General features: G+C 43.6%; 1 protein-coding gene across 1 annotated transcript in view; it reads right to left on the bottom strand.

Moving 5' to 3' along the window:
* The window catches only part of CAPN6 (calpain 6), a 48,920-nt gene extending 41,982 nt beyond the window's left edge, over positions 1-6,938 (bottom strand). Inside the window, exon 1 of the mRNA XM_052672941.1 lies at positions 6,774-6,938. Coding sequence (XP_052528901.1) covers positions 6,774-6,938 — 165 coding nt within the window. The remainder of the gene's footprint in view (positions 1-6,773) is intronic.
* Positions 6,939-13,696: the final 6,758 nt, after the last annotated feature.

Consider the following 13,696-nt stretch of genomic DNA (forward strand, 5'->3'; position numbering starts at 1 on the left):
GCAGAGGCAGATTTTTAGTCTCTCCAATAAGAAAACAAGGCTCCGAAGCCAAGTGCCAGCTCTACTTTTATCATTTAAGCAATACACAGCATAATACAGCCCTGCCTACAACAGAGTCCCAGATGTATAGCACTGCATTGTTAAGATCAATAACATTCACCCATCATTGCACCCCTTTCCCCCCAGTTCAAAATAAAATCTAACAACCTGAAGATGATTTGCTTTAATTGAAGCTGCATCACTGTTTGCAGGGCACGCTGACAATCCCTGCCTAGAATGTGCAGTTGCTGGGGCAACGCATGTGAAGAGCGTGCCTTTGTGCTGCCACGTGCATCTTCATCTTCGGGAGCTGCGCCAACAGCCAACACCAGAGCCCCCACAGCTGGGGGATTTAACACCTTCCTCCCCACGAGCAGCCTGCCTGCCTTCAGCACAGGGGCCCCAGCGGGCAGCCCATGCCTAGCACTGCTTCTCTGCTTGCTGACAGCTGCACAAGGACAGACGGCCAAGGTCGGAGCTAGGTTTCATTTGCAGGTAGGCAGCTCATTGTGCACATAGCTAACGAAGGAACAGAGCGTTGAGCACCACCAAAAAGTAATATTCTTCTGAAGACTTCCTGTCTAGCTGTTGTCTCCCCGCCTGCCCCCTCCAAGCTAACAGAAGGTTGCAGCACATCTAGAGGACTGCACTGTCTTCCTTCCATCCCCATAATTCTAACCTAGAATCACAGAACCATTAAAGTTGAAAAAGACCACTAAGATAATCTAGTGCAACCTTCAACTCGTCACCACATCACTAACAACATCCCTCAGTGCCACATCAACCCTCTCCTTGAACACCTCCAGGATGATGACCCCACACCTCCCTGGGCAGCCCATGCCAGTGCAGCACTGAGCAGTTTTTCCCAATATCCAACCTTGCTCTAGTGCAACTTAAAGCCATTTTCTCTTGCTCAAAATAAGATCCACGTGCACACAAACATTCCTACCAACCTCTCCCATTATCTCACAGGGCAGACTTTTTTCCAGATTTCACCTCCCAGTTCCTATCATATTTCTTTGAGATGAATGCTTTAAAGATACATTTAAACGTGTTTTGCCTACAGGCTTTTATATCTTTTCTAGGAAAGCCTTCCATCCACAAGGCTTACACACTACTATAAAAAAAAAAAACCCTTCAGTTTATATATGCACACATTTATCAAAGAAACATCTGCTAACTTTATGAAAAACTAGGAACAAGAAAATTTTTTCTGGAGGTCAAGAATTCAAGCTGAATCTGCCATTAATGGCAAGTGAAAGTACTGTAACAATTATGAATGCAATAACAAGGAGGCCATTCATATGTAAACTCAGCTAATTACAGCATACTTAATTGCCAGTTAAAATGTTAAATACTGTAATCCAGGAAGTTCTGTACTCCTTTAGGAGCCCCAAGCATCACCAGTGGTGGAGTGCAGTGTCTGAAAGTCACCACAGAAAGTTACAGTTGGGATCTCAATCTCCCTTGAGCAGTGTTATGGAACACAGCATCCACAATGTTATGATCTGTGGCTGTGAGAGAAGCAAAAGAAATAAGAAGCCAGGCAAGCTTTATCTGATATTAATGCAAGGCCAAGTCTTTTACAGCTTTTTTTTTTTTTTTTTTTTTTTTTTCTCTTTTTCTACAGACATGTCCCAGGGAAGAACAAGAAGTGAGCAAGCTGCAAGACACTGTTGCACTGCTCACATTACCTAACGTCTGATACCAGCTCTGTATTCCAATGAGAGTCCACATGTCTGAAGTAAATAAAGGGATTCCTGAGCTTCCTCAAAGGTCAGAGGCTCACAACCACACATTTCCCCACCTCTCAGATACAAGCATGTTCCATAGGGGTCTGTATTTCACGTACAAATGCAACGTCACAGCACACAAGGCATCTCAATTCGTGTTTGTCTCCACTGCAAGAGTCAAAAACCACCAGCAACAGAGAAACATGGGAATAGGCAGGGAAACAGAAAATGGAAAGGCTTCTTGTGGTTCCAGATGTTGCAGCAAGCTTTGCAGAACACGTCAGGGTTTCACAGAAGAGCATTAATCAGACCCTGCAAAGCTTGAGGGGGAGGGGGAGAAGAGGCAAGAACTGCTGCTCTCATCAAGCAAGAGCACTGGCCTTGTCCTTAGCCAGTAATAAAAAAATAAATAAGGTTGAATAAGTGGATGTGGTAAGGAAATGCAACAGGTCAGGAAAGTGTCACTATTCGCAGTGAACGCTACAATCTGATTTGTCACACGGAAGGCAGCAATGTAACTGTGCTCTACTGCTAGGAGTTCACATCGCTCTGAGGTGCCAATTTCAGCATTCCCCTTTATCTCCACTGTTCCTCCAGCCCTGGACTGTTCCAGGCACCATCCTGGCAGATAGCTCAGGCTGAGAAGCTGCCACTGCTCCATGCTCTGAAGCTGTTCCTGCAGTGCATGTGGGACAACCACTCGACTAGATGCAGATACAGCATGCCTGGATGCTTTCCTTTGCAGCACCTCTCCTACTACAGCATCCCAAAAAATCAAGCAAGTTCCTGGTCTTATTCATGGTCTAACTGGAAAACAGATTGAGAATGAAGCTGCAGCTCACAGAAGATAAGAGGAATCAAAAGAAAGCCACACATTATCCTTGAGGGACATTTAACCCAGGTGTATCCAGTGCTGGGCAGTACCACCCAAATATTTCATGACACTTATTTTGCAATATTTATGAGGTCTGAGATGCTATTAAACCTTCTGGAGGACTGCTTACTGTGATCCCAACTCCTGTCTCTGAGAACATAAATGGGACAAAACACGAATATATGTAAACCTCACACAGGCAGGCATGCCCTGGTGTGCAAAATTTTCCAAGACAAATATAGAGGTGGGGGAGTTTCCAGGGTTCAAACCATCACTTGCAAATGCAAAGATTTATATGTATTTTTTTTAGGTTCTTAGGCAACTGATCATCTTCCAGCAGTAAGCATCAAACAAAAGCTGGTGCCACCTCCAAGAAACACCAGCAAATGAAAGGGAGAGCTCCCAAATTCTCTAGCACCTCGCCCACTCATGCTCACCTGGAAAAGTTAGCAACCTGCTCCTCCCATTCTGCCCAGTTTGAAAACTGTTGGGTTTGTTCCCTTTCTGTATCACTCAAGAACACAGCACCTAATTTCCCAAGCCTTTTAACTTCTACTGTAACAACTGCCCCTGAAAGCATAAGTGAGAAGAATGGAGAACCAGGCCCATGCCATGCAGTGTTTCTAGGAACAGGGCAGACAGTGGGCCAGGAATAAGCAACTCCTCACTTGCAGGCAGATAACTGACCTTTGGCACCAGGAGAGCTGGGGAATGCTGGTGGTTCAATAGACACAGCAGCAGTCCTTCCTGCAGTCTGGGACACCAGTGGGGCTTCTTAGGAAGCAGCTCAACAGTAACCTCACAAATGGCTTTGTGCCCTGCCTTACTGAAAGAAAACTAACTCTGTCTTTCCAGAACACGAGGGTACAACCATAGCCCTTTTATAAGGAAAACATGCAGATGAAAACAGAACCAGGGCTTATAAAGCAGAGGATCAAGCAGGGAATCTGGGAAAGCACACAGTAAGACTCTCATTCTGTTGGATGAGACTATTACTTTCCTGTCTGAATACCTTAAAACATGTCACTTATCTCTGAAGCAAGCTTATCTGCTTTTTCTCCATACAGATGTCTGTCCTGCCCAGAGGATCTAGCTGTTCAACTCAGACAAACATGTCCTTGGGATTTAATACCTTTGTAAGGTCAATTCTATCAGTTGCAAAACTGAGGCAAATCCCTGCTAAAAATAAGACAGACAAAATATTTTTGAAGCAGAGTGATTGCAGTTCCTGGGTATTTTCACTAGAGCAACTCGCTAAGAGCCAACTCTGAGCCAGACCACCACACAGAGGCAGCATTCACCCTCATAAGGGGTTAACCAGCACAGGAGGGCACTGATGTCCCAGGGCCAGCAGAGATGAGGGGGGAGAGAGGCTGCTCCTATACCTTGGCAGAGCACAGCTGCCCCCAGCCAAGGAAACAGGACCCAGTATTGCATGTAAGTAGTGTTCATTGCTGATCTTGCCATAAGAAAATTTCTTCTAGGAAAGTCAGACCGTCTGAGAAAGAATGCATGGTAATTACATGGTGCCTTCTGTGCTCTCCACTTTCTTAATAGAAGGGTGCCACAGAAGTAACATTACCCTGGCTTTGTTCCTTTTCCTAAGAAGACTTGTACAAAACAACTAATTAATGTCAGACTGTTAATGGGCTATTGCTGTGACTAGAATAAGCAAACAGAACGTACTTAACATTGCAGGTGCAAACCCAAGGACAAAAAACACAGTGGAGGAAGCCCTTCTGCCCACTCTTCTCTCTCTCATGCTCCTTTCCTCAATAGGACAGAATAAAACTTTTTTTGAACATAAAGACACACTTCCTATGTATTTACTTTGTCTGGCCAACACCAGCCATTCACGGACTGAACAAAGTGTGGACACTTCTCTGAGCTGAAACTAGAATACTAGCTTTTAGTTGAGAAAAGCTTTCAGTTCCCAGATCCCAAACGTACTTCCTGTGACACTGGCATCAGTGAAAGCAATTGCAGGGGCACCGTATGCACTGGGCAGCACAGCACAGTTGCTCACACAGCTTCATAGGAAGGGTTTCTAAACCGAGGGACCCATTGCTCATGTCAGTACACAAAAACCACGATCTAGGCACGCCATCCACTGCCAAATGCGTGATGGGAAGAGAGAAAACAGTTTCATCATTTAGGAAAGCAACTCCTGTTCTGCTTACTAAAAGTTCTGTATTGAACCCGCTGTGAGAAATCAACGCCATCGAGGAAAAGAAACAATTTTATGTTATCCTGGCAAATATGGCCAGGCTTTGTCAGCCTCGTCTGTCATCCCCTGTCACACAGAACAAGGAACAGTACCAGATATGTAGAAAAGCAGACCATGCTGTCATCGTCATTTTCCAAGAAAAGCCACGCAAGTTTATGCTTCCAGAAGACAAATCCTAATCCCAACAGTAAGGATAAATTAAGGAAAAATTCATCATACTTCAGGGTAAAAATGCTTTGTGCGTCCAGCTACAAGATTCCAGTGTGCTCTTCATTACTCTTGAAAGAGTGTGAGAACAGATTACACTCTCTTACAGAAAGCCACATGGTCAAAGTTGAAAATTATTTTATGTTCCTTGAATTATTTGTTTACAGCCATGAACTGCTTTATAAAAACAAGATATGTGAAGCATGAGGCTTCAGAGCAAACCAATTACCATATCCCAAATATAAGTAATAGCAACAGTTTCAATGTGCAGCACATTAATCACAATCAGAAGACACTGACATGATAGTTCCTGCTAAGGTGCTAGCTGAAGAAGCAAAAAGACACAGACATTACAGGCAGTGAGCAAGCAGATAATAGTTTTTCATTCTGAAGATGAAGTCCCTATGGCATAATCCAGGTTTTATAGAAGCCAAGGGCAAAATTCAGTCACTTCAACAAAGTCATGCAGAGACCAGCAGTATCAATCAATAAAGAAAACTCTCAATTTAATCTAGACAAGAGGTGCTGCTAAGGTCTCACTAGAATCACTGAAACACAGCAGAGGAAGGTGTTCAATTCAGTACAGAAGAAAAGCATATACACACCTTTGAGAACATACCTTTACTTCTCTGCATCAGCTACACATCTGTAGTTGAGTATTCCCTGTAGCTCAAAAGCATCCTGCCTTATACTACAGGACTCAACCAAACCTCTAAGACCTGCACATAGCTGGGCTTTTTGGTTCCTTTATAGTTAATACAAAAGGTAAATTTGAGAACAAACCACACACACATGGTTTCCTCTTAGTTTTGGCTCTTCTCTTTCCTGTTCTCCAAGAAAAATTACGAACCATTCATTTATAGATATAAACAATTCAGCTACTTGAGATTGGACCAATTTCCCCTTGCTACTCTGAGTTTTACTTTCCTCACATACAAGTTACAAATTACTCTGAAAACATGGAGAGAGCTACAATTAACAATTACTTGAGTTGCATGATTAATTTGCTTCTAGCATTCCAGGCGCAAATATTTATCTGTTCTGCTCATACGTTTTTATTTCCTATAGTGTTTTTACAAAGATTGTATTTTCCTTAAGAAAAAATAAACAAAAAAGAAGCAAACAAAACATTTGATGTCTTGGTGAGGGCACTAGATTTAATTGCAAGAAGTTAGATTTTACTTTGCCTTCACTCTGCCTACACACCAGGCCCCCAAAAGTATTAAAGAGAAATTAAGAAACCACAACAATTTCTGAGATGCTTTCGTCAACAGAGCAACCTGTAGAGTGACATACTCACAGCCAGATCCAGAAAATGAAGAATATATTCTCAGAACATATTTCTGTTTTGACTGATGTACTACAGATAGGTATTCTTAATTAAACAGAGGGATGATCTAAACAGCCCTACTGCTGGAGTTACCTCACACTGTTTGTTATTAGAGAGCCATCAACAGTAAAAAAGCATCATCAGGCTGTACTGAATGCTTCCTTTTCATCTTCCTAGAGTAAGGCACGACTTTCATTTTGGACAGCAAAATGACAGATAGACTTCTGTCTGGGTTGCACACTGACAAGAAATGAACGGAAAAAGGGAGGACAAATAGACTAACAATTGTTTCAGCATAGAGAAGATGGTGGGAGTGGAGTAGCATGAACAGCACCTCATCACTGGGGAGTGAGCACTCATTACCTTTGGGCGCTTCCATTCAACTTTCCCTCGTGGGGCTTTTTGATAGAAAAGGGACTCATCTGAGGCTGGAAATTCAGGATCTTCGAAGAGCCGTCTCTGCTGGATACACTGCCTTTTCAGCTCGTGGTACTTCTGATCTCTGAAGAGTTGAACTGATGAAGACATCTTTCTGTATAGGTAAGATGAATATTGGCTTACGTAAATTATGAAGCCTCAGCATAGTGAAGCCCTCGCAAGCATTTGACAACAGAGCATATAATTTGTTCTAAACAAGATTAATTACTGATTTCTGTTTAAGAAACAGATTATAAATTCAATTGTGCTATCTAGTAGACTAAAAAAATATAGAACAGTGTATATGTATAAGGATACCACTTTTGACTGAAGAGAACTCTTACTAGGAAAGAAATTACAGGTTCCAGGTAAGAAACAAATATAGCACTTTGCTTTGTCTAATGGATTGGAAATGTAACAGAGTGGATCTTGGCCCTCAGTTTACAGTGCACGTGAAGAGCGAGGCCATCTCTATCCCTGCATTCTTCTATTGGCCACTAGCACTTCAATTATCTTCTGCAACTCTTATGCCTACTTAGAATGGAAAACAGATTTCCACAGTTATCCATCTTAATTAAAGTGACAACACTTCAGCTAGCATTGCTGTCCTTGATTTTCGTGTTACGTTCCAGGCAGCCAAATTCCCAGAAGTAGCAAACATTTGCAAATATTGTTGAGAATAATAATAACCACTAGCAAAGAGAGGGGGGAAAAAAAAAAAACAAAAACAAACTTGCTTTCAGCCCTTGGTTCCAAGAATCATGACTATCTAGCTTTGCAAGTCTAGTCATAGTCACAGAGCTTAAATAAGTTGCTTAAGATGATTCTAAAAATCAAAAAATTGACCACATAAATTACTCAGGACAGTCTGAAGCCCAGGGAACACGAGGGATGAAGATGCTCCCATCTTTGTAAGGGCACTATTTGAAGAAAGTGAAGAGCGTGTTTGAACTTACTCTGTATGGAACACTTTTGTACAGCAATTTCTTTCCTCTTCCTTCCTAGTATGGGTTAAGGATGTATCCCCCTTTCCTCGAGGTATCTATAGCAATAAAGACAAACGCAGGTTACCTCATGCCAGCTATAAGAGCTGAAACCACACGCCTGCAACAGAGAATGGTGTTATGTTGTCCTAGCAGCCTACTTGCTGTGTTGTGGTGCAGTGATCTCAGCCTGTGATCCCTGAGCAACGTGCATTACGCACAGCATAAGATCCCACAGATTTGCAGAAAGCTGAACGAAGCCAGGCACAAGCATTTCCCAGCAGGCAAGCAAACACAATAGAGGAAACAGAAACAAGTAATGAGGAACACTTGGAAACATCAAATTTGCGATGGCTGCTTTTGTGCGTGAAAGAAAGCTACTGTGGCCAAAATAACAACATAGGAATGGCTTTGAAACCCTCCCTCCCTTCTTCTCCCACTCCACTCCTTTCCTTCTCTCGCCCCAAACTAGGTAGTGTTTCAAGGATGTTCAGTGCTGCTCTACTGCCTGCGCTCATGGGAATGGGTGCTCCTCCAACTCACTGCCATTCTTGCATCCACTCCAAAGCCTCCTAACCACACTCAAAGCAATTCTCCTGTAAGCACAACCTTGTTTCCATCAGCAGAATCTTACGCAGCGAAGTGACAGAACAAGAAACAAGTCTACGTGATATTTGGATGAAGCAAATATTAAATGCCTTTCTAGGCATTTAAATCCCCTCTTAGACCAAAAATCCAGAAATAATGTTGGCATACATCAGGACTGTAATTACTTGGAGTCAAATCCTAATACCACCGGGACAGAAAAATTTACTGTATCTTCAGCCAGGCCAAGGCTTCCCCTTTTTTGAACAGGACCTTATATTCTGTTACTGTGTTATCCAGCTTCAATGAAATAAAACTGCATGCAATCACCAGTTCAAAAAAAAAAAAATAACAAACTAATACTCTGCCATTTGTAATAATGTCCTTTTTTCTAATGTTTATTTTCTTTTTAATTATCCCCCTAAAACGTCACAAGACATCTCACTTATCAGATGGTTTCCCAAGATGAAATAGACTTGCTTCCCCTCACCAGCCAGTTCTTTAAAGTCAAATTATCAATTATAAGAAGATAGCTCAGGGACAAAAGAAAAGCATTAATTTGGCTAATCTCAGTAGAATACAGATTATCTCATGATAACTGGTATTCTTGCTTATTAAAAACTCCCCACAGGCTAAGTAAGATTCTAAACTGATCCTATCTGCAAGACACGCTTGTTTTCAGAATAGCCCCAGGCTGATCAGGTTTTCAGCTGCTATTGCCTAACTCATCAAGATTGGTCTTTAATGACTTTGCTCCCCCATCCTTTCTATCTTCTGGATTTGAACAGGAGACATTCCAGGATTAACAGCCCCACACCCACTGCGCCACAGCCAGTATTGCAACAACACACAGATTGCATTCATGAAATGACGACCTCAAGCTGCTGGCTGAGTTACCCTGGGCAGCACACCCTAGGGGGAATGCACCCGAGGAGAAGGAAGCTGCCACCCAGCCTCTTGCAGACTCCCTGTGCTGTCCTGAGCAAGGGGCTGGGCACAACCAAGGGGCTGGGCACAACCAAGGGGCTGACCGCAGTCTCTAAAACAGCCAGAGCACAGAGACTGAGGGATGGGCTCATTCTCTCCCAGGGTGTTCACCCACCAGAACACAGCCCGACTTGATCAAGACAGGCAGAAAGCCCCCGGTTCCCACTCCACTGACTTGTTTTAAAGCAGGTCCCAACTGCTGCCCCTCAGTTGAGCACTGAAGCTCTCAAATTACCCAGCTGTGCTCTCCGTCCAATCTCAAGTCCACAGTATGCATTAAGATAGCCTTCCCTGCTCTTCAACTGATTTATCTTCGGTTCTGCTGGCACTCACAGCACACAGCCGCACTTGAGGAAAACACGAAGGCAGGTTTGGCAGCTGCTCTGTCCAGGATTCCCTACACTGTCATGTGCCATAGCATGAGCTGCGTACAGCACAGAGAGAGCTCAGCAGTGCAGTCCTAAAAATATCATACCACATTTTAGAGACTGTATAATCAATGAGTGTACAGATGTATGAGAAGCATACAGAGAAGTTAGGCTGGTCTTTAGAGAGCATATAGCTGGAAAGATTATTGCATTAGAAAGGGATAATGGGAAATGAATGGAAAAGCCTACCTGTGTCCTGGGCTCACAGAAAAAGACTCCAAGAGGCACGATCTCCTCTAGCAGTCAGCCCTTAAATGGGGTCTAGGAGAGGTGGAGCCAGGCTCCAGCCCTTCTGATCACACAGCTGAATTGCCTTCACCTGTGCTCCCACAGCTGACTCATTGCTCACCTCAGGTGAGCAATCAGAGGTTCAGGCCATGATTCAATAGTTCCCATACAAAGACCCTTGGCCATTCTGTCAAGGGAAGAAGATCACTCTAGAAGGACAGAAGGCAAAGAAGAAGAGAGGGGGAAAAAAAAAAAAAACAAAAAAAAAAACCAAACAACAAAAACCCAGCTCTAAACATTAGATATCATGCTTTTGCTGATTGTTCCTTGTCTGTCTGTATTTAACAGCTTAGTTCTTTTCTCTTTTCTGGTCCCTGAGCTGAGCTCCCCAGCAGTTCAGCACAGCTGACCCCAAGGTTTCTCTGGAGCCATGACTAGCCCCTTAAGCCAGGAGGAGTATAGAAGGTCCTGCAACTCTTGACTTTCAAACACCAAGCTTTAAGGTCTTTCTCTTACCCCCCCCTTTTCCAGTGGAATACTTCTTTCAACCAGCACAACCACTTCAAGCAGCACAGTGAAGCCAAGTGGCTACAGGTCCCCTTCTTCCAAAGGACTCCACCCAAGGTTTCCCCTCAGCCTGGCAGTACAACCACTGTGCCCTTACTCACAGTTCACAATCAGAGATGCTTCCTCCATCACAGTGAGCAAGGCTCTGTCTTAATCACATTCAACAGAGCTGCAAATACCAGCTCCTGGCAGCCTTAAATTAAAGGGACATCTACTTGAAATGCAGTTCTTCACAAGATCTGTAAGTATTATTCTCACTCTGGAGAGCCCCAGTCAACCACTATTTCTTTACACTCACATTTTCCCATCTTAAATGTTCTTCTCCCAGCTGCTCCGCAGAGGGTCCACAACAAACAAGGCTGACTAACTGTTCAGACAGCCTGAGTGAAAATTACACCCTGGCTGCCATTAAAGCCGTGCAGTGAACACACAAGAACTAACACAAAAAGTCATCTCTTTTAAGCCTATTTGTGTTGCTGTGTGTAACTAACTAAGCAACGTGCAGGATAAAAAGTCAGAGAGGAGTTGCTGAAGCTGTGGAGCTAGCTGCCCCATACATGAACCCCTCTCACTGCCCTACCCACAGGAGGGGTGCAGGGACAGCACTGAGCTGGTTTTGCCTTCCAGAAAGCAATAATTTTCCTTCCAAAGGTGAACGCTGCCAAGCAGCTGCTGCAAAACCTCTATTCTACATGGAACTCCTCTTCAAGGAAGAGTCTTGGCATGCTATGCTACATTAATTCTGCCACATACCCCACTTCTCTGTTCCAACTGAAGGATTCAAAGGAGTTTTCATGCACAGTGACAGGACTAAAAGGGCAAAGTAAACTTCTAGTTGATATTTAACTCCACAGTGGAACAAGACACTGCTCCTTCCACCAAGCGGCATCCCCAGCCTCAGCACTGCACCCCTGTTCCAGGAGCCCCTGCCTGGGCTGAGCAGGGGGATGCCAGCAGGAACACACACTGTGCTCTGGAGTGGCACCTCAATTTTAACATATTATCCCTTTGCTAGCACTGAGCTTGCTTTTCTTTTGTGCAAATGGCAACATTACCAGTAACAACCAGTATTTGGTTCTCGGGTTCCCCTTTTGGAGCTGGAGTTGTGAGCTGCCTCAATATTGCAGAAAAACTCTAACTCAAAGCTCTACTCTTTCAGAACCAATCTATCACTCAGCCTCAGAGCCACTGTTTGGATTATAACAGCAACACAGAGGCTCAAGTGCTTAACTGTTTGCAAACATAGCTGCTTAGTGCTTTTGCAAACATCTCTTCCTCAGAACTCCTAGCTTGCTTCAGAGCAACCAAGCCAGGGAGTGCCTCCAGAAAAGCAGCCAAAAGCTTTAAATTACTCTGAACTGTTTTCCTATAAAACTCCTAATTGAAAATGCTTCCAGGACTTCAGCTGGAAAAGGTTATTTCCTTCTGTTATAGGTTATAACTTCTCCTTCTGTGCAGAAGGTCCTCACAAAACAGTGACTCTGCAAATTTGCATTATGCGTCGGGGAATTTAAAGCGGTTGCAAAACTTCTGCTTCAATACACAGCGGCTTCATGATCTTGACCATTACTTTCCTACTAATGCATCAGCAGCATCACTGCCCATTACATTAAACATTCCTACTGGAGAAATTTACTCATTCGTATTCTTTAAACATTTCAACACACTAACTGCACTGGGAGTCTGTATGCTATAATGTGTATCCTCTGCTCTTTGGCATCAACTGATTTAAAGCACAAAGTCAGTGTTAAATTCATATTTTGTGGATATGTGATTGCATTAATAAGAGCATGCTCAATTCAGATCAAATTTGCTACACAGGGTATTTCATAGCACTGAGGTCCCATGTTAACCATGGTCCTTCTCAGTTTGGCACAGCAACGCTCTCATCACAGGACAAAACACCAACTGTTATTGCAACCTTTGAAACAGCACAGCAGTGCCATGTTAGCCATCCTATCATCCAGCTTTTGAATTTTCTACAAAATAAGGTTAATTTCACTATTTATGGCCCTCGGTACTTCAATAGGTATATAAAGGTTTCTCTGTCTCAGCTCAAGAATTCACTGCAGGAAAGAAACGCAAGGTTTTCTTTTTTCTAATACAAACAGTAAGATGCCAACATTTGCTGCTGCTCAGTTTTGCCATACTTTGCATTCAAATCGATAGATCAAAGATCACATATTTTCAGCTGAGAACATCTGCTTCCAAGCACAAATTCGGGGGAGGCTAACTAGATAGCAGGAGGAGGATTGGCCACAACAGTCTGCTTTCATGGATGGTATTGAGAAGCAGCAGAATCTCCTGGCTACAAACCAAAGTTTTGCTATGATAACATTAATCACAACATGTTCCTTTTCTTCTACTGCAACATGATAGTGCTCAACCAGGGGTTTTTTTCAGGGCTCACCGAGACAGAAAGTTTTCATATACCAGTAACTGGAAGACAGGATACAGCTTCTAATGCAAAGCCCACATCCAGCAGAATGGCTCAGGGAGAGGAGTTTCAAGACCAACTGCGCCCTTCCAGTGAGCCCAAGAGCTGAACAGGAGCCCTACCAGGAATCTTGCTATTTGTTTTCAGTTTGCAATCCTCACTGCAATCCACACTGATTCCCCTGCCCTCATGAGACACAAGCTGCACACAGAGCTACCTGTCCCACTGCTAGCATGCTTGCAGGGTGGCAGCGAGGGGGCAGAACACAGCTCTAAATCACTGAGTGCTGACACACAGCAGCAGTAATTCAAGGCAAGTACTGACCAGCAGTCTTGTTATCTCTCAGATGCAGAGGAATACACGAGAAACTACAAATGCAGTGCTGAAGCATCACCCCTTTCTTCCAACCTTTCTTCTAGTTGGGCCACAGCCAGCAAAAATGCAAATGGCATTCTTACCCTGCAGAATGGCAGTGCTGGATTCACAGCTTTAGCAAAGTAAATCCTTTGGAGTGTGAATTGCTGGCTAATTGCACCACCTCTCCCACAGTTGGAAGCACAGCTGTTCAGTGTTAGAGGGCATGAGCTGAGGCTGCTGGGGCTGCACAGGTGGAGCAAACAGCAGCTGAGAAAAGCTGCACTTACAGGTGATTAC

This window comes from Tympanuchus pallidicinctus, unplaced genomic scaffold, assembly GCF_026119805.1.
Source record: "Tympanuchus pallidicinctus isolate F22 unplaced genomic scaffold, pur_lepc_1.0 scaffold13, whole genome shotgun sequence".
In the NCBI taxonomy this organism is placed as follows: Eukaryota; Metazoa; Chordata; class Aves; order Galliformes; family Phasianidae; genus Tympanuchus; species Tympanuchus pallidicinctus.